Here is a 26,375-nt window from a genome sequence, read left to right as displayed (position 1 = left end):
TATCTTTAATTGCCATATAAAGGTTTTATTTTACAGTCTTTAAAAATAAATATGCAATCACTAAATGACTCACACCTTAAATCATGTTGTGTTTCTGCTCAAGACAGAAAAACACATTTACATGGTAGTATGAAGTCATTTTGTATCAAGTTGGCCATTAGGTCTAGGCCTAATTGGAATGCAATTTATCTTCATTTCTAATCTTCATGCAGACATTTTTTATAGCCTACACCGAAAAGGTAGGCCTAACTAACTGGTGTAGCCTTCCCTATTATTTTTGTTTATATTCAAAGTTCTTGCCCTGTGACATTACTTCCTGTAGTGTCATAAAATGAGCAGTAGATGGCAACACAACAATAACCAATTTCACCGCTCCTTTGTGGCACACGACTGAATTGCTTATTCTGAGTAGGTTTTCAGTTAAAAGAAGACAGGACAATTATGCCATGGTTCCATAGCCCACTAGGCCTACTTATTGGCGATTGAACAACACCATCGTTTTAGTAGTATAACGTAGTTTATACTCTGTTTTTTTAGCCAGGGATTTTGTCATCCGCAGACGTTACTGTCACCCTAGATCACTGTTCACAGATCAGCACGTAGCCAGAGTACCATACTGTGTCGAGCAGCATGCACTGACTGACGAGAGGAATTGCCCACCGCCGCCAGACTGCGAGACTCGCCGCGCCGGGAAGGAGTGGGGCGGGGTTTCAACTTTGCAACGCGATTGGAAAATAAACTTCGCTGGAGGGGCAGGGATAGGAAAGACCAGTGCCACAGATGTGTGAGTTGTCCCACACTCTCTGTGGTGTGTTCAGGGAGTGATTTGAACGCTTCTATTTTAGAAAGCCACCTCCGCCCTAAAGGATTGCCAAGCGTGCATTTTTTAATCCAACCAAAGCTTCGTCTTCCTCCCACGAAGCTAAGTGGCGTTGTCCTTACTGCTTGTCTCAAAACAAAGACATTTGCCGTTTGCACGTGTGGGCTTTCTTCTCCAGTTTGTCTTAAATTGACATTTGAAGTCAGTCAGCGGTTGTGAATCGATCTCACTGAGGCTAATGAAAACATCCTTTCTGACAGTTGGACAGCTGGTTATCGCTTCTTCGCCGTGCATGAAGGAGGGAATGTAGTCTACTTTTCTTTCACCACCTGGCATACTTCTCCAATTTAAACCGGTAAGAAGTAACACGACTCTTGTCTGTATGATAGTCAACGTTACAGATTAACTAGCTATCACTGGTAAATCGCTGCAGCATATAGCTTATTTACAACACAATTAGTGAGTTTGTGAAGTGACCATAATGGCTGTTTAGGTTTAGAGGTCCGATCAGCTGTCATGTAATGATCTAAACCATTAGCCCAAACAATAGCAGCCCGAGATTAATTGTCTTCCTGTAAATAAAGTGTTAACGTAATGCTGTCCACGATTTGCAAGGGGATGTAGTGTAACCTGCATAGCCTAGCTGTACATCAATTAACGCTAGCTTATGTTGTCAAAATAAATTACCACCCTCTTCCAAATGCCGTCTTTGTGTGCTATGTTACTTTGTCGTGGAAGTGTATGCTACATAGTTTGCAATGGTTGGGATCTAGCTTGAGAGAGGTAGCCTATGTTTTGAGGTCTCCTATGCCCGAGGAACCAACCTCTCAGTTGTGGTGATGCAACTCTTGGGTGTTTTACAATTTTGCAGAAGAGGTTGAGAAACGGTGTGCGCCTGAATGACAGCCCTGCCTGTTCACAATTCCTCACTAGGTTTGGAGTGATGCACTCGACATTCTTGCCCCCCAAGCCATAGTCTAGGCCTACTCTCCTGACGGGGCTGTGATCTGCTTTTAATTACACATATCAATCAAACTCTGAAGCTGCTTTCAAGTCTTCCTGTAAGCTACCTCTTGCATTACAGCTCTGAAATGCGAAATACTTGCATTAAACATTCAGTCTTTGATATGGTGCTTTAGATCACAAACTCGGACTCAAATAGAAGTTCGTTTGGGATTCTTATAAGGCGAACTCGCATAACCTCGTTTAAAAGAAAATCTCCTTGGATGGGGCGTAGGCCTAGGACTTCTAGCTGGTCTCCTGGGGTGACTGTAATCGCGTGTGTCTTTGGGGCTGGGCGAGATCACCCGTCCTCGGGAGTGGAGATAGTTTCCCTGGCTGGAGTGGAAAGGGACTAGGCTCACTCAGCCTGACAGAACTGTAGACCTTGACCTACAAATGTGTCCACTTGGGCGGTGCTCTTGGAAAGTACCTGGGAAATCCTAATGCAGCTTGCGAATTTTTCGAAGTACTGTAGAATGTCTTTTGAGGTAGTCATACTCCTCATATAGGCCTGGCATGCTACAACTATAGCAGAGGCATTTATCCTAGTGCCTCAAAAAATGAAAACACACTGGCTTTGTTTCAGAGTGCAAATGAAAGCAAATTACATTAGGTTTACTTGTGATTGTGTTTGTTCCACTCATTATACTGTGTTTAGTTATGCATCTATGACATGGTCTGGACATCTTATTTCCATCCACTGCCACATTTTATAGGCCTACAGTGCATTGCTATGTCTGCAAGGGTTGACTGATTGTGAGAAAGATTAAGCTGTGTGTGTCTGTGTGTGTGTGTGTTTGTGTGAGTGTATCTCCGTGTGTTGGGTCATGCACTAGTGTGTCACCATACCCTACATGGTGTCTATCAGGGACAGCAACCCCTATCATACGTCATTGTCTAGAAGGAGCGCTGATATGACTTCAATGCATAATTTCATGCTCTCTCTGACAGGACCCTGGGTGAGGTTGAGGTGTTAAGTGTGACAGCCAGGCAGGCAGGGATTCAGTACAGCTCCGGGTCAGGGCCCATATCAACAGCTCCAAGAGAGGGAGCAGGGAGGGTAGACAGGCCGAGGAATGTCGATGGAGCCTCGGATAAGCCGTCCCAGAAATTACATGTGGTACACCCTATCAGGATAGAACGAGAGAGAGAGAGACATTCTGTTGGGCAGGGAGAGATTGACTTGATAGATAGTGAGAGATTTGGAATGAGAGACAACCTAGTAGTGGTAGTAGAGGGAGAGGGAGACATCCTGTACAAAGTGAGTGAAGCGGAGAAAAGGAGAACAACATGTTTTATAGAAAGAGGCACAGGATAGAGAGAAATTGTGAAATGCCCTGTTGACATGAGGGAAGATGGGTGCTCTGTAAGGGAGGAAGAGAGATAGACAGGGAGAGAAAAAGGTGCATGCTTTAAAGACCTGTGGTGTGTGTCAACAGTACTAACTCACCCCTCTTCGTCACCTCCAGCTGACTGTGCTGAGCAGATGGGCTCAACATGCCCCAACACAGAGAGACAGACCTGCTCATGCATTCCGTTTGTTCAGTGTACAGTTGCTCCCAAAAGCACTTTGTGTGGGTGTGTGTGTTTTACACAGACAGACAGAGGAGCTTTTTGTGATTCTGAGATGAATGCTTGTGACCAGACCAGTGTGAAATGGTGATTCTTGCATATGTGTGACCCATGGTTTGTGTATGCGTGTGTGTTTCTTTCAGGGGTATCAGTCAGTTAAGTATTCCCTACGGGTGTGTAACACAAGGGATGTTTGTCGTAGTGTGTGGAATGAAACTTGTGAGAAGACGTCATCAGGAAAACTTCAATGAACTTGCCGCAGCTGAGTGATCGATATCAAACAGCTGTCTTTAATATCTGCGACGCATTTCTCATCGTATGTTTTTGCCTAAGGTCATCTTGACTCAACCTCATTCGCTAAAGCAGCTGGGTGGCCAAAATCCTGTTTTACCCATCGGAAAAGGCGTAAATATTTACACCACTCGGTCACAAATGTGTTTTCCAGAAAGCTCCTAAAGATTTTCATCTCTCTCCAGATGTTAGTACAAACCCCTCTCTATCAATACACAGCCGTCGCTAACAACCTGGCTAAGTATGGTGAGGGATTACCCTTCTGGCTAGCCAGCGCGCCGGTGTTTATTATTGACATATTGTGAATGTAAACACAGCAGAGTGTCTCAGGCACAGAAGGCTGTGTCTGGCTAATGTATTAAGAGATGCAGTGTTGCGATTTAGGAGACAGGGTCAGATTCCCCTTGGCACTTATTGTTCCCTCTGAGGGGAGAAGAGAGGAAGAGAGTGTCAGGAGGTGGTAGTTACCAACCATAAGTGGAAATACAGAGTTGGACGTCACCCTTACTTTGCTCTCTCTCTCTCTATCTCTCTCCCTCTCTCTCTCCCCCTTTCTGTCTCTCTCTCTCCTCTCTTTTTTTCTTTCTGTCACTCCTTGCACTTGCTCTTTCTCTGTCTCTCAGCATCTCTCTCCACATCTTCCTTTCTTTCTTTCTTTCTTTCTTTCTTTCTTTCTCTTCTTTCCCCTCGTTCTCCATTCCTCCTGCTCAGCTCCTTCCTAATGGTCCCTTGGCCAGGAAGTCAGGTCTGCTGTAAATATTTACCCTGCTTTAAGTAGGGGGATGCGACAGCGGGCAAGAGAGATGGCCACTCCTGTCCCAAAGAGCTCGGGGGGGGGGGGGGGGGGTCGCAACCTGCAGATGTTGCCCCAGCTAAGAGGCTCGGTATGCGGGCGGCCATGGCACCTGAGACAGCAACGGTTTACAGTGGGGTGGATGACCCGTCGGGTCTTCCTCTCCTTAATTGGTCTTGTTGTCCGACTGCACAGCGCAGCGCAGCTTTCTTGCAGAGGTTGCCAAATTTGCACGTTACATCAGCTGACCTATTGGCCCACACAAAAGATCCTCTTGCGAGCAAAGCCAGCCGCTCACACGCCCAAAGTTGAATAGCTCTGCACTTGAGAGTGTGAGAGTGCGGAAAGTGAGACTATTGTGAATAGGGCTTCTATTTTGGGATTTGTGAATTGGTCTGAAATGGGATACGTTGCTGTGAATGGTACTGTAATAAGGTACATGTGTAGATTTATGAGATTGGTCTTACCTGTGTTTTTGTGTTGTGTGTGTGTGTGTGAAGGTGGAGATATGAACACACACTTCTTTCACTGTCGGCTTGAGAAAATGAGGATGTTTAGCAATAGCTAACTTTGTGTGTTTGTTATTGTCTGTATCGGCCATGTATTCATCCAACTTTGTCACGGTTTCCTGGACCTTCATCTTGATGCAAATCCTAGCCATGTTAGTGCTATAATTAGGCTTTGTATTGTATGGTTGTGTATTGCTGAATACACACACACAGACATAAACACACAGAAATGCCCACACATTTGCCTATCTCGTTGGCAAAATACAACCACCTTCCCTGTAGTTTTCACTCTCTGACTCACACACAGAAGTAGAATGATCTGATACTAACACAGATTCACTTTATATAGCTTACGCCACTTGGCCTTCCAATGCAAATCTTTAGCCACATGCACTTTAGCCTCCCCGTCATAACCAGCATCATGTCAGCATAGGACGGGACATGACATGCAAGATAGAAAAGCGAATGCAACTGAAGGTAGGTATGCACTACTGTGTGTGTGTGAGGGAGGGATCCTGCCATTGGAGGACTGTAAGGAATGGCTCATTGTTAGTCTGTAAGGTTTTAACTATTCTCTTGAGTCCTTTTCAGAGTGAGCTGAAGCAGGCCTATTAATGCTGTGCATTCCTTAGACCAAAGGCACACACAGACGCGCACACACACACATACACATACGCACACATACCATGCGACACACATGCACACAAACACACACATGCACACACACACACTTACACACAAATGCACAAGTGAAACACTCATGCAAAAATACACATGCACACACATGCAGTACATAACACAGGCATGCATACACAAAATGTCAGTCACTTCTGCAGTCACAAACATGCACACACCCATGTACACCTCCATAAGACACACTGAACATTAAAACTATTAAAACTCATACATGTGCATACACTCACACATAAAAGGTCTAGCACCCCCGCACACACACAAACACACACACACACATTCCACTCTCCCAGATGGTGTGGGCTCTTCGGACACCCCGTGACCACAGGGTGCTGCTTAAAACTCTTCCACTCCATTGCCTCTCTCTCTTTCTCTCTTTCCTCCATCTCTTTCTCTCTCTTTCCTTCCTCTCTCTTTCATCCCTCTGTCTTTATTGATCCAACAGTCAAACAAGGTTTTGAAAGCACATTGTGATTTTTGAAGAAAGATGCGATAAATGAAATTAATTGTATGAATTTTCTCCCTTTCTTTTTGTCTTTCTCTGTTGTTCTCTCTTGTTCTCTCTCTACTTTCTCCCCCTCTCTTTTGTCGGGGTCTGTTGGCTGTTGCAGTGGTCAGCTGGGATCCCCGTCAGAAAGCCAATGAGCTGGAATGCCTGCATTATCCTTAGCCAGGGGCAGCTGCAGTGCACACACACACACACACACACACACACACACACACACACACACACACACACACAGAGACATCTTCATGCACACACACAACGCACACAAAATGTGCAGACTCACAAAATTAGCCTAGACATTTCATAAAACTATAGAGAGAGCCAACACAACTCCAGGGTACTCTTACACACACGCACACACACACACACTTGGAGTTCTTCTTTCACACACACTCACAACACACAAAATGTGCAGACTCACAAAATTTGCCTAGACATTTCATAAAACTATAGAGAGAGCCAACACAACTCCAGGGTACTCTTACACACACACACATACATACTTGGAGTTCTTCTTTGTTACACACACAATCACACACAGAGGCCTGGGGATATCTGCCCTGTGGGGAATTCCTCTTGAACCTTTGGCTGAGCTCTTCCTCCTCATTCTGTGTGTGTGTGTGTGTGTGTCTGTGTCTGTGCCTGTGCCTGTGCCTGTGTCTGTGTGTGTGTGTGTGTGTTACAAATCAGAGTGAGAGATGGAACGATGGACTTTGACATGGGGCAAGTTTCCACAGGCCTCACTCCCTCTGTCAGTGAAAGCGAAAGTTGAAGTGTTGTGTTGTGTGCACACATGCATTTCTGTGTGTGTGTGTGTTCTTGGTATGAGAGGATGAAGGCTATCTGTGTTTGCCTCTGTGTGTGTTTATGTATTTGTTCTGTTTTGTTGCATGTTTTGGACACATTCTAGGAACGTTGTGATGAGATTCGTGTGTGTCTGTGTGTATGTCTGCATGTGTTTAGACATGGCCTATTGACCAATAGCTGTTTGTAACAGCCTTCATAAGGGGAAGAATGTTATCTTTCTATCTGTTTTTCTCTACATCGCTGTCTATCTGTCTCTCTCGTGTGTGTGTGTGTATGTGGGGACGGGGAACTTGGCCGATCAGACCAGCTGATAAGTACAGGCCAAGCCACACCCATCCTCTGGTCTCTGTGATCTTGGGCCAGCAGGGCACTAGTGTGTGAGTCACTGGTTTCTTGAGTAAACTCTTTGAGTCAGAGAGATTTACCTATTACATACTGCTCTTGTGTGTGTGTGTGAGAGAGAGAGAGAGAGAGATTTTGTGCGCATTGTTCGTTTACTTCCCTCTTCCTGTGGTATTATAACCCTTGTGGTGCAGAACACAGGAAGGTGGGGATGGAGCTGTGTGTGTGTGTGTAATTGTATCAGAGCAAAGGCCTAACCGCAGACATCCAGGAACTCCAGGACTTTTTCTTTGTAAGCGCTGCAGACACGTCATCGTCCCAGTCATCTCTGCCTGCTCTCACCACTTGATTCCTGACATGTACTACTCATGATTACACACACACACACCAGATAGCGCATGTTTCGTATGGGTGCACACACATAGGGACGGACGCACACAAATAGAAGCAGGAAGACCAACAAACAAACACATATTGACAGAGGCTTACCATACCATCACCATTGGCATATGGCTGCCTGGCACTCTCTTCATATTCAACAGTAAATAATTGTATCAGTGTCATGTATCAGTAAACAATTTGTAATATAGACTATATTGTAGAATTCCTTAACAGTGATGTGTGCGTGTGTTTGTGTGTGTGTGTGTGTGTGTGTGTGTGGTTAGTCTGACTCGATAGTTTGGGATATAATACTGCCTTGAGTTGTATAAAACCATCATCATAACACTGTTTAAAGGGCTCCGTAATGAGGATTAGTCTTTTGTAAGAGAGGCACAAGTCCTCCGTGGTACTTCACTGGAACTGTAGACCGCTGGGATCCAACAGTGTGGGATATGGGGCAGAGAGATTGGGTGGAGGGCAGGGGGATTGGGTGGAGGGCAGGGGGGAGATTGGGTGGAGGGCAGGGGGGAGATTGGGTGGAGGGTCAGAGAGATTGGGTGGAGGGCAGGGGGGGGATTGGGTGGAGGGCAGGGGGGGATTTTTTGGGGCTGGATCCTAGAAGAGTTGGGGCAGTTAGGGTGGGTAAAGGGGAGGGGGCTGTGGGGGCCAAGAGGATTTTCTTGGCCTCTGTGTGTGGAGCACGTGTGTGTGTGTGTATGTGTGTGTGTGTGTGGAGTGTGTGTGTGTGTGTGTGTGTGTGTGAGAGAGGGCATTGGCTGGGCAGCAGACGCTAGAAGTCTCTAAGCCTCATGTGTGTGTCTGGATCAGCCGTCTGCTCCAACCATCCACCAACCATCCACCCCCCACCCACACGATCCCATCATCACGACCCCCACCCCTGCCCTCTGCTCTCCGCACCACACCGCACCCACCAACCGCCCTGCTGCGATGGATCACTGCACCAGCTGAGTGCACGGCCAACCAACCAACCCCCCTCTCTTCCCCTGATGTAATTTACCCCTCCCTCTGTTGCCCCCCCCCTCTCTCATGCCCCCTACCCCTGTCCCCTCAGGCTCCATGGAGACACATGGTTCACAATACACAAAGACAGCGATGCATGGCCGGCCAAACCCCTACCACTGACAGCCAGCCAGCAGGCTCTATATGCATACATGTATTCACACACACACACACACACACACACACACTCTCACTCACACTCTCTCTCTCTCACTCTCACTCTCTCTCACACACACACACACACACACACACACTCTATCGCTCTCTCTCTCACACACACGGAAATGCACTCAAGTACACTCAGCAGCCACTGGCCACAGACACACACACACACACTCACTCACTCACTCACACACACACACACACACACACACACACACACACACACACACACTCTCTCTCTCGCTCTCTCTCTCTCACACACTCACTCACTCACACACTCTATCGCTCTCTCTCTCACACACACGGAAATGCATTCAAGTACACTCAGCAGCCACTGGCCACAGACACACACACATACACACACTCTCTCACCCACTCACTCACCCACTCACTCACTCACTCACACACACACACTCACTCTCTCTCTCTCTCTCACTCACACACTCACTCACTCACTCACGGAAATGCACTGCACACACGTGTGCTCACTTTTACACCCTAGTTGAACCAGTAGTCACTTCCTTTTGCATACAATTGCACTGTCACACACAGACAGACACACACTCTCTCTCTCTCTCTCTCTCACTCACTCACACACACACACACGTATGCACGCTTTTACACACACTCTAGTGACAGAGTCACACACAGACACACACTCTCCTCTTCCATCCCCTGCATTCCCTATGGACAGAGTCTCATCAATACAGCATCTGTGCGGTGCTATAGGGCACCATCTGAATAGAGGCCCCTCTGTAGCAGGCCATTGTAAAAGCACCAGACACACACACACAAGAGGAAAGGCCATGCAGAGAGACGAAGGGGGTGGAAAGCATATGTTGGCCTGCAAGTGTATTTGTTTAGTGTGTTTGTGTTTGTTGTGCTCTGTGTGTGTGTTTGTGTGCGTTTGCAGTTCCCGATGGTGTGTTTTATTTGGGGCATTGTGTGTGTTTTTGCAGTTGAGCATGTGTTTGGCTAGCTGTAGCCTGTGTGCAAGGTTAGGGAGAAAGAATGTGTATAGCTTGAGAATGTTTGAGCCAATTGGGACTGTATGTGTGTGTGTGTGTTTGAGAAATAGAGTGGGTAAGAAAGGAATAAAGAGTTAAGATCCAAGAGAGGGAGAGAGTGGTGTGTGTGTGTGTGTGTGCGGCGAGTGTTCTGTGTTTGTAATTAGGCAGCTCGCTTCAGTTCTACTGAGACCGCCACAGCCGGACACCAAGCAGCTACTTGCCCAGATGAGGAGATGTCTTTATAATGAGAAACACACTGCATTATGCCCCCCCCCCCAACACACACACACACACACACACACACACACACACACACACATACACATGTCTTTCTTTCTTCATTTCTCATCTGCATATACACACAAAGGCTCTCAATCATACTTTTGCTTTATGGCACATGCATGCACAGACACATGCTCTCCCAAGACTATTCTTTTGCTCTCACGCACACAGATGGTCATGAATTCACTTTCAATCAGAACCACTCTCAGCTGGTTCTCACACACACACACACACACACACACACACCTTACCATGCAGCTTCTACTCGTGCCCCAGTGTAGGAGTCTATAAGTGGGTAGCAACCTGGAGCTGCTTGCTAAGCCACTGTTTAACACATCCACACTCTGCACCTGTCAGATAGCATTACTGGATTACACTCCTGACGGGCCTATGCTGGGTACCATCGCCACGGAAACGCCCTGGGTCACCTGACCTTACAGGAAGTGCCAGCCCGTGTACGTAAAGACGAAGGAGAACTCATACAAGACTGTATGACACACACACACTAACATTCACTGTACCAGAGACACACACTCACTAAAAAAGTAAACTAAAGAACACACACACTATACATATAGATTCACTCATTCACACACAGCAGCGTACAGTAAACATATAGGATCCTACACTGCATGCATGCACTCAAACACTCATACACTTCCACACACACACACACACACACACACACACTGTAAATTGCTGGGTCATGTCCTATTCCACCATAAGACCATGTAAGAGGGTGTGTTGTCCCTTAAAGGGTTATTGGTGTGTACTAAGACCCAGAACAGGCATGTGACAATGGAGGAAAGGATGCTAATGATGATGATGATGATGATGGGGTAAATCACAGAACCTCACTGGTGCTCAGTGTCCCAGTCTATCACCTAAATCCCATATGTTGATTTCCCCCTCGTCTAATCCCTTGAGTGTGTTTGGTGGGTAGGGGTGTGGCACAGAAGCCCCAAGTCCTACAGGAGGGGGCGAAGAGAGAGAGAGAGAGAGAGTCAGCTCTGGAGAGAAGAGGGGAACGAGATAGAAAAGGGGGGAGAGAGAGAAGAGTGGAGTGGGAGAGAGAGAGGGTGTGGCATTCTGATGAGGCAGCAGACTGGCTGAGTGGCTGGGCTCTCTTCCAGGTAGCCCTGACACACACACTCCATCGCTCCTTCTCAGTCTTTGTCTGTAGTCCATATCCCACTCACTGCTTCTCTTGTCTCTCCCCCCATGTTGCCCTAAATCCCTGTTTTTGGACTGCTGCGGTCGTTTCTCTCTGTCTATCCGTCACAGTTTCTTATCCTCTGCTCCATTTGCCTCTCTCTCTCTCTTTCTCTCTCTCTCTTCTCTCTCCCTCACACTCTCTCTCTCTCTCTCTCTCACACACACACTCTCTCTCTCTCTCTCTCTCCTCATCCCTTCCTTCCTCTGTTGTATCCCTGCCCATGGTCCTGCTCTGTCCTGGGGCCACCTCGTTTCCAGGCTCTTTCATCCGCTCTCTTATCCAATTATTACCCTCTGTACTGCCGGACTCCGTCTCTCTCTCTCTCTCTCTCTCTCTCTCTCTCTCTCTCTCTCTCTCTCTCTCTCTCTGTCTCTGTCTGTCTTTCTGTCTGTGTCTGGCCCACCTCTCTGCATCTTTCTCCTTCTCTGTGTTTCCATGAGTGGTGTTCCTATCCTCCTATTTGTGACCCCCCCCCCCCCTTCTCTACTTTTCTTCTGTGTTATTTCTTTCTCCTTTATGACTTTTCTGCCGCCTCTCTTTCTCTGTGTGGATGGAAAGTCGGCTGAACACTCGTTCAGTTTCTGACATGCTCCATTAGCCTGGACAGCTCCTGCACTTAGACTAACACACACTCACACGCACATGCGCACACACACACACACTCACTCACACATGCACACACACACACTCACTCTCACACACACACACACACACACACACGCAGAAACAAACGCACACAGAGAACCACATATCCTAATGAAGCATATCATATTTTATTGCACAGTTCTGGAGCTATTGACAGTAATTTGAAGTGAAGTAGCGTCTGAGTATCGGTAACCTTCCATGCACTTCTTATTGTAGCTCTGCGGTCACTGCAGTCCAACATCATGGTTCTCCATATTAGCCCTTGGCTTCCACATGTAGAGCCTCACTAGCACCAGTGGCCGTCTTTGCAGTGTAGATATTCACCCCATGTATGGTCCGACTTGCTTGTATACAGTGATGGTGGTGACATAGTCTGGGCCTAGTTGACATGCTACTGTGGTCGCGTAGCGGTTGCAATGCATTCTGGTTCCTGAAGGAAGTGGTCTTGATTAGTTCCCAAACTGAACCGGTTGAAACAACAAACAAACAATCAAGGCTCTGTCGCGTTATTGAAGTATTTTGACTAATGAAAGTTTTATTTGCTATCGTGCTTTGTTATGGCTAATGAATCCGATTGAACACGCAAAGGCAGTATTCTGTTTGATGTGGTAATGCTGTTTTGACATATTAAATTATTATTAATTATTGAAGAAGGGTTCCTTTTCAGTTCTTCATTTCTTTTTTCACAATTTCTCTGTTTGGATTCCAGAGAAGACTTTTTTGTCATGAGAGAGGTTTGAGGTGACACCCTGCCACTAGATGATGATAAAGTCAGAGGTTTTGTCAGAGGAGTGTTTGAACTTGAGTCCTCCCTCAGTTTGCAGCATGATCCCTCCCTGTCTTTGAGGCAAGGACACGCAGCGTTCATGTTCACGTTCACGCAACGTCGGATGAGACGTTAAACCAAAGTCCTGACTCACTGTGGTCATTAAAGATCCCTTGGCACTTATCACAAAGAGTAAGGGGTTCCAAGGTGACCTGGCGAAATTCCCAACCTGGCTCACTCAATCTGGTCCCTTAATCATCCATCCAGTGTAATAAGGCTCATTCACTCCCTCACTCTCCACCTCAAGCTGGAGTGTGGTGAGCGTTCTGGCGCATAATGGGATGGGTCCAGGTGGTGGGTGCTACACATTGGTGGTGGTTAGTGTGAGGTTCCCCCTTCACTGAGAAGCGCTTTGAGTGTCTAGAAAAGCACCATATAAATGTAGCGTGTTGTTATTGTCTGCAGCATGTTGTTGTTGTTGTTGTCCTTCCCTGTTGTTGTTGTCCTTCCATGTGAGTGTTGCACAAAGGGAACAGAAACGTCTTAGTTGACATCTCTGAGAGAAGAGCAAAGAAAAGCAAAGCAAAGCGTCCAAAGCACTCCAAACCAACCCTACGTATTTGGGCCGAATCCGCCACAGCACTCAACGATGTCCCGCAGCCAAGCCCTGGCCATGTAGACTCGTCCAGAGTGGTGAAATCCTGTGAAAGCACAGTCTGCATCCAGGGTAGCTGTGACCAGGTCATTTGCATGCCCATTTCCATTTACTTTAGGCTGATGACGTGTTTAACCAAAGCAACCTGCAGTCAGGTAGGTCAGCCAGCCTGTTTTATTAGTGTGTGAACCAGGCACGGTGTTGCTTTTTTGTGTGTTGAAGTGTTTTGCTTGGATAGGAATGGAGGAAAGTAATGGAAACAACATCTGGGACAAAGGAACAGCATGCGTTGGAAGCGAGGGGATGTCAACAAACAGCCTTTTTAGTGTATGACACACTGTGGCTTTCAATGATGGAGCGGGTTCTATTTTCCCTCAACAAAAGCTCTGTCCTCCACCTTTAAACTATTGAAAGATATGTGTGTGTGTGTGTGTGTGTGTGTGTGTGTGTGTGTGTGTGTGTGCTTATAAATTTGTGTGTGTGTGTAAGTGTGTGTGTCGGTGCCAGACCATTTCCTTTTGTTCCTGTAGTGAGCGGAACTACAGCATCTGTCTCCTGCCCTCTTTCAGTCTCTCATTTATTTCTCTGTCCTCACATTCTTTTTCTTTCTTTCTTTCTTTCTTATTCTCTCTTTTTTGTTCTTTATTTCTCTCTTCTCACTCCTTCTTTCTCTCTCGCTCTCTTTCTTTTTTTCTTTCTTTCTTTATTTCTTTGTTATTCTCTCTTTTTTGTTCTTTATTTCTCTCTTATCACTTCTCTCTCTCTCTCGCTCTCTCTCTCTCTCGCTCTCACTCTGTCTCTCTCTTGCTTTCTCTCTCTTGCTCTCGCTCGCTCGCTCGCTCTCTCTCTCTCTCTCTCTCTTTCTGTGTGAGACTGGGTTTGGTCATGATTCAGCGGCGCGGGCCCACGCCAGGCCGGTCCGAAAGCCCTGCTTTGTTCTGTCCGACCCCCGGTGGAAGGGAAGTGATGGATGAATCATCCCTCGCTCCATTCATCCTCGTCTCGCGCTAGCCACTAGCGCCTCTTTCTGCGAACGTTTGTTTTTATTACGGGAAGCCAGCAGAGGAGAGCAGGGTCATAGGGGTTGTGCTGGACAGTTGCTGTGCTGTCCGCATGCTGTAGAGGATGGAGATCGAAGTGTGTGCCCGTGTGTGTGTGTGTGTGTGTGTGTGTGTGTGTGTGTGCGCGTGTGTGCATGCGTCCACGTGTGTTTGTGTGTGTGTGTGTGTTTGTTGGCAAATCTCTGAATCCAGGAACATTTGCCATGTGATGTGTGTGTAGCTGTGAATGGAATCCAATGTTTCTTGCTGCAGAGAGTTTGTGTGTATGTCAAATCGCACCTATAACTAACATATACAATCAAAACACAATGCTTTGACATTCCTTCTTGTTTTTGTGGTGTGTGTGTGTGTGTGTTTGATGGCAAATATGTCTCTGGATCCAGGAACATTTGCCATGTGATGTGTGTGTATTTGTATATGCTTGCGTGTTATAATGGATGGAATCCAATGTTTCTTGCTGCAAAGAGTTTGTGCGTATGTCAAATGGCGCCTATAACTAACATACCATCAAAACACAATGCTTTGGCATTCCTTCTTGTTTTTGTGGTTTGCGTGTGTGTGTGTGTGTGTGTGTGTGTGTGTGTGTGTGTGTGTGTGTTTCCAAATTCCTGTAGTAAGTAAAGTCAGACATGTTGTCTCACGTGTGGCCAGAGCGCACATTGCTAATTTTCTCCAAATTGATAATTAAAACCTGCTGTGATCTATGCTGTGTGTGTGTGTGTGTGTGTGTGTGTATGTATGTATATTGTGTTTATTGATACATGACTCTGGCCTCTACCTACATGACTCTACCCTCTACCCTCTCACTCCTAAATGGCTCTTTAAAACAGGCAAAAGCCAAGTGATTAAAGTTATCTCCTCAGAGTTGTATGTATTAGGAGAATGGTGTTCTATTAGCGTGTGTGTGTCTCTCTTTCAGTCATTTCTCTCTCTCTATCTATCTGTCTATCTATCTCTCTTTCTCTTTCTCTTTCTCTTTCTCTCTCTCTCTCTCTCTCTGTGTTTGTGGACGTCATGGGGCCTTGTTTTTGCTTCTCTGGCAGCCTATTACTAGCTGGTGAGGTCCAAGATGGGTTCTACTCCAAGTGCCCCCGCCGGAAATCTGGCTGGGGTTGAGTGAGTCCAGCCCAGATGAGGGCCACGTCTGGCCCAGGCCCGGTGTTGGGTCAGCTGCTGCTGCTGGGTTCCAGGACGGGAAGCCACCTGTGAGGCAGATTAAAGCAGTGTTTAATAGCAAATAATGAAGACAATTACAGTGTTAACGACGGATGCAATTTATCCTGCACCCTCAAGAATAGACTTGCAGACTCACACTTAAAAAATGCGCACGCACACACACACACACACATACACACACACACACGTGTTTTCACATAGCCATTGGCCACAGCCATAGTCACGTGCGAGCACAAACACGCACACAACCATAGGCTGGACTCTCTCAGACCACACACACTCACACACACACACACACACACACACCCCACACACACACACCTGACTAGCCAGACGATGGACTGCCCTTTGGCCGGCATTTCCCTCAGCCCTTTAGTTAACCCAGTGGATTGTAGCCACATGGTGTAGTCTTGTGGATTAGGCTCACATAAACACCTCAGTAATCATACTGGGACATCTTCTGCTACGCAGGGGTCTTAGCTACCACACCCGACCTCGGGGTCAAGGCTCTTAAACCTGTCAGCCTCCAGCTCCAGACTGAGCGTCCCACTGCCTCAGTCTCCGTGTATAACCCCCTAACCCATATATACACACTCACACACTCAAACCACAATTCTGCACACAAACACATACACACACACAAACCACACAAACCACAATCGTGCGCACAAACACATAGAATACCTTGGAACACACACACACACACACACACCCTTGAGTGATGTTTATGAGAAAAGAGAATGTCCAGGATGTGAAGGCTGTGCGCTAGAGAGCAACGCTGGTGGTCTTCCTACTCCTTGTGTCAGGGAAGGCTACGGCTCTTTGGTTCCAAGGCGGCTTGGCCCAGATACGTGCTGCGCTCCCTCCTTCCCCAGAGCCTCGTCTTGGCAGACATCTGTGATTCTGGGCTACGCAGACACACACACACACACACACACACACATCATACACCCTCTTTTCTCTCTTCTTGCCACATCTTAGGCTGATGTTCATCCCTGACCTCATAAAAGCCTTGCTAGCCCCACTTGCTGCATTCTCTCTCACACACACACACACACACACACACACACACACACCTCCTCCTTTGGTGTCCGTGTGTGCTGAGATGATCCGACATTGGGAGGATTCTTGCACTGCAGAGAAAACCTCGGTATTACTTATAGTTGGCTGGCACTTATAACTGCCAGAGAGATTACTTAAATTTTTTGACCCTAGATATGGAAGCTCCATAAATAATTTTCGGAACCCTGAACTGATGTGAAGAGGGGAGAGGAGCTGCACTGTGATGTACTGTGCTTTTTACTCTCATGGTAGGCAACCAGTAAATAGAATGAGAGAATTTTCCCAACCAAACTATAGACCCTTTCAACAATAAAAACAAAAACAATGCTTGAACATTCTATTTGGTTCCCAATCTACTTCCTCTGCATTAAGATAACATATGGAATGTTAAAACGGAAGCCTTGTGGGGCCAACTATGATGCTGATAATGGAACTCTCTTGAAAGGGTCTTTTACTGTACTGTGTGTTCTGCGCACACATACCTCAAATACAGACGCCCACGTTCACACAGATAGACACACTTTCTTTTGTTCTTTCACTTCTGTGCGCTGTGCACGACATGTCTGTGCAAAACCCATGTGCGCTAAAACACGAACTATCGTCCTCCTACCTGAGCAACGCACAGGTCACTCAAGGAGCACGATATTCGCTCAAAAACAACACTGAGTACAATTCTCATGCTGGACAAAGATGGCAGGAAATTACTGACACTTCCTGTTCGTGTTGGCAGCCACTTTGCTCTCCTTCCGTTGTGATGTAACAGACCATAGGTCACATTTACCGTCGGTTGCAAGGCCAGCAGCTTCTTGACTATGTACAGTAGTAGAGCACTGGGGTCTATTAGGCAGCTGTATTGCATACTGGGAACATATACTTGGTCATCGGCAAATTAACAGATCACTGTGTGCGGTCACTGTGAAAAAGGTGGTGTATATTCCACAGTGTAGTAAGTGTACACACACGCATGCATGCATGTCTACACAAAATATGCATGTGCACACACTCACATATTCACACACACACAACACAAACAGACACACACACACATAGTCAAAATCTCTCACTCTCAATCACTCATAAAGACCATCAAAAGAGCCTAAAATGCCTTAGGCTTTGCTTGTCTGAACAGGTCCTTAATATGGTGTTTCACAACAACATATCCCAAGACCAAGTGAGCGAACGAACAAAAAAAAAGATTGATTGTGTTCAGGGTGAATTCACCGTTGCCTTACCCGAGAATGGATAGATATGACTCACATCTCCAAACTTTCTCTCCTTGTTGGGTTGGGAAAACATCACAGGCTTCCAAACAAAGCAAAATCATGTTTGTTCTATTGATGATTGTGATGATGTAGCCTCTTTCTTTCTCTCCTTTTATAGGTAGGAGGAGAGAGACAGCAAAACTTGGCCCTCATGTGACATTTCAAATTACGTTGGAGCCTAATCATAGCTCGGACATGCACACAAAAAAAAAAAAAAAATGCGAGGGGAAAACAAATCACAGAACAGCCCTCATGGGACTCATTGTAGTGTAGACGTTTGTGTTTGGCGTATTTTTGGTCTTTTTTTTTTTTTTTTTACAGATCACCGTATCTGTGTGTGTGTCAGTGACGCCATGTTGGAGCAATGCCCTTTAAGACTGGGCACACTAGGAGGTCTTCTTCTACTCCGCTTCGGTCCAGTTTCCCGTATGTCCCCCTAATCAGCAAATAGTGGATTAACTAGAAGACATTCCTCTATCTTAATAACCCTCGGTGGTGGATTAACAAGAGGACATTCCTCGATTGTAATAACCCTTCATTACTCAACTCAACACTTGAGGGCTAATTTGGATTAATCAGGCCACTTGCCTGAAATAAGGAACCATCCTTCAGTTTAATGGTCAACTCATGTGCAGTAGTGTGTTAGGGAAAAAGGGTAGTGGACCGGTCAAGTAGTATAGTACACTTTTGAGTGTGATATATCAAGTATACTCAAAGGAAATTATGTGCACTACTGGAGTGGACTACTTCAGATTGTTGCTCATCATGAAGTATACTTTTTTTCAAATAAACCTTTTGGAGGTGCACATAAGGTAGAAAGGCATGAATGCTGTTTATGAAAGTTGGCATCTTTATGGTGGGAGAAGTAAAAAAAAGTCTTCAAGAAGAAAAAAATCTTCTGGGATTTTTGCTGCTGGCTTCGGCATTTCGTTATTTCATAGCATTTACTTGAATCATTATTTTTAAAACGGAAAATATTACGTGCCATGCTCTTTTTGAAATGAGTTACCGGGAGTTACAACCATGGAGACAAGTCACGGACACTACCAAAGACTTTGAAACTGTATTCTTTACATTTCATACATTTACATTACATTTACGACAACCTTATCCAGGACCTCTTAATAGGCCATTTAGCATACACAGTCTCCGACACGTATCACATACACACTGTATGCATCCTGTAAATTTCCATGACGTACTTGGCACATGAGAACACGTTTTTTCTACAGTATTCACTTGTGTTTATGGGTAATTTATGAAGTTATGATGTTAGTTAACAAATGTCAGCAGCCGCCTCCCGCACCCTCTTTATAGGGATGTCATAGTTATTTATCGGGGCTCGTTATGGGAACACAGCAGTGCGGACGGAGTCTGCCAAGGCTGTGGTTGATAGCGTTTTGCTTGGATAGGCACTTTTTACTGGGGAGACAGACAGACAGGCCGAAAGATGGAGGGAGAGAGAGACAAAGAGAGAGCGAGAGAAAGAGAGAGAGAGGGAGGAATGGAGGGACTGTGCTGAAGTGGTAGTCTGTTGGCAGTGTATGTTTAGAAGGGTCCTGTACACAGACTGTACAGCACTGGCTGTACAAGCATATGTGTGTGTGCTCACTCTGCTGGAGTTGTACTTGTATGGAGCTGTGAGGATGATGTGATTGAGTGTGTACACAGAAGCACCATACAAGTAGAACATGGTATGAGAAGACACACATTTACTGTCTCTCCACACACACACAAGCACACACTGTACACAGAGAAGATGTATGTTGTAAATTAACAGAGACAGAGACACTCTTAAGTAAACCCCCATATTTTTGGCACCGATGCTGGAATGGCCAGATTGCAAATAATGCAGACACACTCATGTACTTATACACACACACACACACACACACACACACACACACACACACACACACACACACACACACGCACACACACACACATAAATGCATACACACACATCCATTACATTCTGTATTTGTAAAGTTTTAAGGGCAGACTCTCCTAATGCCCACACATATCCACTTACACTGAAGTGATTTTGGAATTTTTACAAAAACACAGGCGCACACACACACACACACACACACACACACACACACACACAATCTGTGAGTCCCTGTGGCGACGGCCTCTCTCTGACCCGTGATGCCTCTCTGCTGTGTTTTTGTTGGCGAGCGAGTGATCCGTATGAACCCTGGGGTCCCCCTGTATCCCATCATGCCGATGGTGCGGCGTGGCAGATTTGTGACCCCCAATCGGCCGTCATTCGAGAGGGTTAGAACCTCTCTCACCGCAGCCCAGACGAGGTCACGGGTCTCACGCTCAGTCCTCTCTCCATCGTCCCTCCATTCTCCCCTTCAGTATTTGTCTCTCACTCTCTTTTTCCTCCCCTCATTCATTATTTCTCTCAAACATTTTCTATTCTCTCTTTCATTCTGTTTTTCATTGTTCTAGCTCGATCACCATCTTCTACTCTCTCCCTGTTTTTCCATTTGTTATTGTTTTAGCCATATTTTTATTTTTTTGTTTTCTTCCTCTCTGCCTTTGTCACCCTCTCTCTCTCCCTCCTCTAGTGTCTATCTTTCCTTCTGTTCTCCCATTCCTAACATTCCTCCTTTCCCTCTGTTGTTCTCATCTCCTTTTTATTGTCCAGTTTTTTGTCCCCTCCTTCTTGGTCACCACTTCTCTCCAATGTAGTTCCTCACAATCGCTCCGCCATTCCCTCTCCTCCCCTCCCTCTCCTCCCTCCCTCTCCATCTTTCTCTGTGTCTGTCGTTCTTTTCCCCTCCCTCTCCATCTTTCTCTGTGTCTGTCGTTCTCCTCCCCTCCCTCTCCATCTTTCTCTGTGTCTGTCGTTCTCCTACCTCCCTCTCCATCTTTCCCTGTGTCTGTCGTTCTCTTCCCCTCCCTCTCCATCTTTCTCTGTGTCTGTCGTTCTCCTCCCCTCCCTCTCCATCTTTCCCTGTGTCTGTTGTTCTTTTCCCCTCCCTCTCCATCTTTCTCTGTGTCTGTCGTTCTCCTCCCCTCCCTCTCCATCTTTCTCTGTGTCTGTCGTTCTTTTCCCCTCCCTCTCCATCTTTCCCTGTGTCTGTCGTTCTCCTACCTCCCTCTCCATCTTTCCCTGTGTCTGTCGTTCTCTTCCCCTCCCTCTCCATCTTTCTCTGTGTCTGTCGTTCTCCTTCCCTCCCTCTCCATCTTTCTCTGTGTCTGTCGTTCTCCTTCCCTCCCTTCTTCTCCCTCTGGGGATTTCTGCCCTCCTTAGTCGGAGCTCTTTGTCTAACCTCTCTCTCTCTCCTCTTCACCTTTACCCCCCCCCCCCCCCCCCCATGTCTTTTTATCCTATCATGCCCCTCTTCTGGTTTGGATAAGCTCACTCCCCCACTTCTCTCTGTCTTTCCACTTTTTCCTCCCTCTCTCCCTCTATCCTCTTTCACTCTCTCCCTCTATCCTCTTTCACTCTCTCCCTCTCTATCCTCTTTCACTCTCTCCCTCTCGATCCTCTTTTTTCCCTTTTCTCCCTCTTTCTTTCTGTCTCTCCTCTTTTCTCTCGGCCCCCTCCGTTCGTCTCCCTGGGTATTCCCCTAAATCATTTGGTTTCACCCTGCCTATAATTCTCCTCCTGTCTCACTGTCACTCTGTAACCTGCACCCCCCCACCCCCCGCCCCTCCCCCTCAAATAATTATCTTTCTGCCCCCCTCCCACCCCCGCCCCTCCCCCTCAAATAATTCTCTTTCTGCCCCACACCCTCCACTCTTAGAGCTGTTAAATGCTTGGTCCCAGATGTGGCCCATTAACCTCTGTTCAGAGCACACAGCACAGAGACACACACATACCCACACACACACACCCACGCACACACACACACATATACAGACACACACATGTTTTGTTCTGTTGGCACACACACAAACACTCTCTCTCACACACACTCTCTCACACACACACACACACACACACACACACACACAATGTTTTATTTGTGGTACAGCTGGACTCCAGAAGGGATCCATTAACCCCCCGCTTCCCCTGAGTCGCGCTAACTCAAACATGCTCATTCCCAGCAGGACATGCTCTCTTCATCATCATCATCATCTTCAACACACACACACACACACGCACACACGCGTGTGCTCACACATATGCCGTCAATGCAGACACACTTGCATGCAGAGGGATGTTTGCCGTAGCAACATCAGACAGGCATACATCACTACCACATGCTCTGACACACACACACACACATACACACACACACACATACACACACACACACACACACACACACACACACACACACACACACAGAGACTGATGTTGAAAGACCCCTGACCTGCCTGTATAAGAGGTCACTATATGTAAACATTTCATACGGTCTGTGCTCTTATAGACTAGAACCGACAGGTACCTCAGCAGGCTGCAGCCTTCCAGTGTGTTGATGACCTGTGTGGCCTTTACTGAGATTGCGTTTGTGTGCACCTCTTTAACAGATTTTGTATCTGCGGCGACTTCTTTCCCATCTCTTTTCCCCTCCACCCAATCGCTCTCTCTCATTCTCTCCATCCTTCTTCTCCTCTCAGCCCACCCACACCTCTCACCCCTCTCTCATCATGCCCTACAAAACGAAACAAAAAAACATGTCTTATCGTCTGGATGGTCCCTTTGTGCCCTCATGGGTATGTGTGTCAGAGGTGCCTGTAGGGGATTCCCTCACCTCGTTAGCAATCAGACGCTCCACATCTGCATCCGAGCGTGGGGGAGAAAGAAAGAGAGAGAGAGGGAAGGAGGGAGGTGTTTACAGTGCAGAAGTGAGATGTTTACGAGCAGACCTGTTAAACTCTTCACCTCTCTCTGGTTCTGTTCTCCTCTCCTCTTGTTTACCTCTCGCCTCCCCTGCTGCTCCTCTGTCCAGCTGATTCCTCCCCTGGGCTGGGCTGCTCTCCTCTCTTCTTCTCTGTTGTATTCTCTCTGTTCTGTTGGGTTGTTGTGTGAAGTCTGAGGTGATGGGCAGCCAGGTAGCCTATAAAATATGAAACAGAGGGCCTAACAGGAGGCCTGCCTTTTAGGGTTTTCTTATCAATCAGAGGTTCTTCTGATATGTTGGTTACATTGGATGACTCTCACTCTTTGACTCGAGGAGAAAAACGCTGTGTGTTGTAACGCAGTCGTCTGCACCGGTTAAAGTCTCAAAAGGCTATTCATGGGCTCCGGTCCTTCCATGGGTTCAGTCATTTGGAGTGGCCCACTGCCTGCTGCTGATTCTGTAGTCCTGCTCCCTGAAGCACCAAGGAGCTAAAGTGCAAGTGATACCCATTCAATTGGTTACATTGGATATTAAAGGTGCTATAAGTGATGTAACACGGTTTCTAAGCTAAAACATTTTTTGTCACATACAGCTTCACCTCACCATCTGCTAGTTGCCTGTGCCACGAATACACTGTAATAAAAAAAGAGAGGAGCCTAGGCTCCAAAAACCGCCACAAAACAACTTGGGCCAACCTTGCCAATAAAAACATAACAAACTGTTCCAGCAAATCACAGACATAATGTGCGTTTGGGAGAGTTTCAATTGTACAGGAGGGGCGGGGAGGGAGGCTCTCTGTTTTGTTTGAACGTCAACAGAAGTGACGTTACCCTGCATCGCTTATAGCACCTTTAAGTAATGTAAAGGGTTATATAAGCGAGTGTTTTAAACCTCACCTCCTCTTCCTCTCCTCTCTCCTCTCCAGGACGCTTGAGAGATGCTATCCTCCAGGTGATCCCACTGCCCTTCCTCCCTCAATTCCATCTGAGATCCGCTGGGACACGTCGGGTCAAATCCAGCGTCTCGCGCGCACACAGCCATCCCTCGGCCGGCGAGGAGGACCAGGCCTGCGCTGGTGAGGAGGAAGAGGTAAAAGAGGAGTGGAGGTCAGGTGTTGGGGCCTGTTGTCATGGACGCGGTGGAGGCCATGTCATCGATGGAGTCTAAAGCAGAGCGAATCGCCCCGCTACAAGGCGGAGCGGCGACGAGAGCTGGCTGAGCGCTACGCTAACATGGAGGATCTCAGCAGCAAGTACACACGCCACGACCGACAAAAGGACACGGCACCAGAAGCAGGTAAAGACAAGAAAACCACTTTCTCTCTCTCTCTCTCTCTCTCTCTCTCTCTCTCTCTCTCTCTCTCTCTCTCTCTCTCTCTCTCTCTCTCTCTCTCTCTCTCTCTCTCTCTCTCTCTCTCTCTCTCTCTCTCTCATTTTAGTATGATGTTAATGTGTCCTTACCTTTGTATAATAATAAGTATGTTTTTCCTCAAGCATAATAGTCCATTACCACTTATATATGTAACAATTTAGATGTTTGTATGATAATTAAGTATAATTGATGAATGCATCAAGAAATGTATCATTGAAAAATGTTCCTCCTGATGCTTTCACCTGTAGGGGACACTGGGAGCAGAGGGAACTCTGGGACAGATGAGTCCTCCGGGGGGCGGGATTCACCCACGTCACGTGGGGGCCTGAAAGGGAGGAGGGCGGAGAAGGAGAGCGACCCGGAGGCAGAGGCTGAGGACGACGCCAAGACGGCCCCCAAAACCACAGCCAAAGCCACAGCCACCCCCAGTGAAGCGGGAGACGGGGCCCTGGGGTACGCCGCACGCCACAAGTAAGTGCAGCAGCAGATTCTTGGCCCCTGGCAGGTGCATGGAAGAGAGAGCAGAAGCCAGGATGTGGAATCGACCAGGGTTGTTTCCCCAAAGAATTTTAGCATTGTCTTGTCTTGTTACGACCACATACCGCAAGGGACTCTCAATGTCAGGTTCAGTAAAACAGACAAGTGTTTCGTCAGGGAAGTGGACCAGGTGTAGGAAGGGGAACCCTAGGATGTGGACCAGGGCTATGCTTCCCAAATAACTGAAGCATTGTCCTTTCTTTTTATGACCGATGATACCTCAAATGTTTGATTTAGTGCCTTTTTATTTATTTTAAAATGTTTGGCCCTTCTTTGACATCCTTAGGGGTCACACCCAGCAGGGGGTCCCTGGCAGGCATCCATATCTTGTTACTTGTTATGTTGGGTTACACTTTGAAGGCTCCTGTATTGAGTAGGTTTGCAATAATTTACTGATTAATCGGTTAGTCGTCAACTATTAAATTAATCGGCAACTATTTTGATAACTGGTTAATTGGTTTGTGTCAATTTATTAGGGAAAATAACGTCAAAGTTCCCTAATTGCAGCCTCCTAAGCTTTTCAGCTTTACTTACTCCTCCATGACAGGAAACCTAAATATCTTTGGTGTGTGAACAAAACAAGGCATTCGAGTACATAATCACCATTTTTTTTTTTTTTGACATTTTATCAATCAAACAACTAATTGATTACTCAAGATAATAATCGCCAGATTAATGGACTATACAAATAATCGTTAGTTGCAGCTCTAGAGATGTTGGATGTAGTCAGATGTTGAATTTGTTTGATAACAATTGTGTGGGCTGCTAGGCTAGTGCCAAGAGCGCTCAGAATGACGGGCTAATCTCTCTATGATTTATTGATGGTCTTTAGTCGCCAGTGAAGCAATAACAGAGTTGCAGAAGCAGGGATGATCCAGAGATAAAAACAAATCTCCAGTTGTGTCATCTCAGTGCGCTGTACTAAGTTCTGAGGTGTGTTCAAATCCTTTGAACAGTAGTGAACATTCTCTGCAAACATGTTTATGAGTGTTTGTAAATTTGTGGCGAGCTCACGGCTAACAGAAAACTGTTTGCAAACACCCATCTTTATTTGCAAATTTGAACTCTCCTCTGTTCTCAGCCAGCATTACTACTGCCTAGCTAGAGAACTGTGCTGTTTAGCCAATCTAACCCAAACAGTGTTCACAATTCACTTCTCAGCATGGGAACATGGGATGTTCAGGGTCTCATATTGCGCAATGGAAGTTCTCTGTGTGGCACATATTTCTAAACACACTGGCGCCAACTGGATTGGCATCTTCTGCCGTTTTAGCTCTTCTAATTACTAGCGACATGCACTGGCTTCATACCAAACTACATCTATTAGTGAAGGATGCGTATACTAGCTCTCTCGGCCCCCCTGGAACTGGCACAACCGCCAGACTGCGGCCTGATGGGAGTTAGTCGAGCTTTGTGGCATCACGTCTGTTCCCAGAACAGGGCAGGAAGTTACCCGGGCCTCGTCCCCATGGGGCCAGAGAAGGGGATGGACTGGGTAGGTCAGTGGGAGGTTTGGGAAGCCAGGAAGAGAGCTGTGTTTGCCGGGACTTGTTGTGGTGTTATGACATCGGATCAGCCTGTTTTCGTGTCGGCTTACACAAGTAACAGGGCCGGGGAAGGAAGT

At 46.7% G+C, this 26,375-nt stretch overlaps 1 protein-coding gene across 1 annotated transcript in view; it reads left to right on the top strand.

The window, feature by feature from the left end:
* Positions 1–743: 743 nt before the first annotated feature.
* The window catches only part of svild (supervillin d), an 82,916-nt gene continuing 57,284 nt past the window's right edge, over positions 744–26,375 (top strand). Inside the window, exons 1-3 of the mRNA XM_042082513.1 lie at positions 744–1,175; positions 23,769–24,139; positions 24,463–24,685. Of these exons, the coding sequence (XP_041938447.1) occupies positions 24,076–24,139; positions 24,463–24,685 (287 nt within the window). The 5' untranslated portion in view covers positions 744–1,175; positions 23,769–24,075. The remainder of the gene's footprint in view (positions 1,176–23,768; positions 24,140–24,462; positions 24,686–26,375) is intronic.

The sequence above is a fragment of the Alosa sapidissima genome, chromosome 24 (genome assembly GCF_018492685.1).
Source record: "Alosa sapidissima isolate fAloSap1 chromosome 24, fAloSap1.pri, whole genome shotgun sequence".
Taxonomy (NCBI): Eukaryota; Metazoa; Chordata; class Actinopteri; order Clupeiformes; family Clupeidae; genus Alosa; species Alosa sapidissima.
The sequence above is the reverse complement of the archived record's forward strand: the minus strand, read 5'-3'. Positions and strand labels throughout refer to the sequence as shown.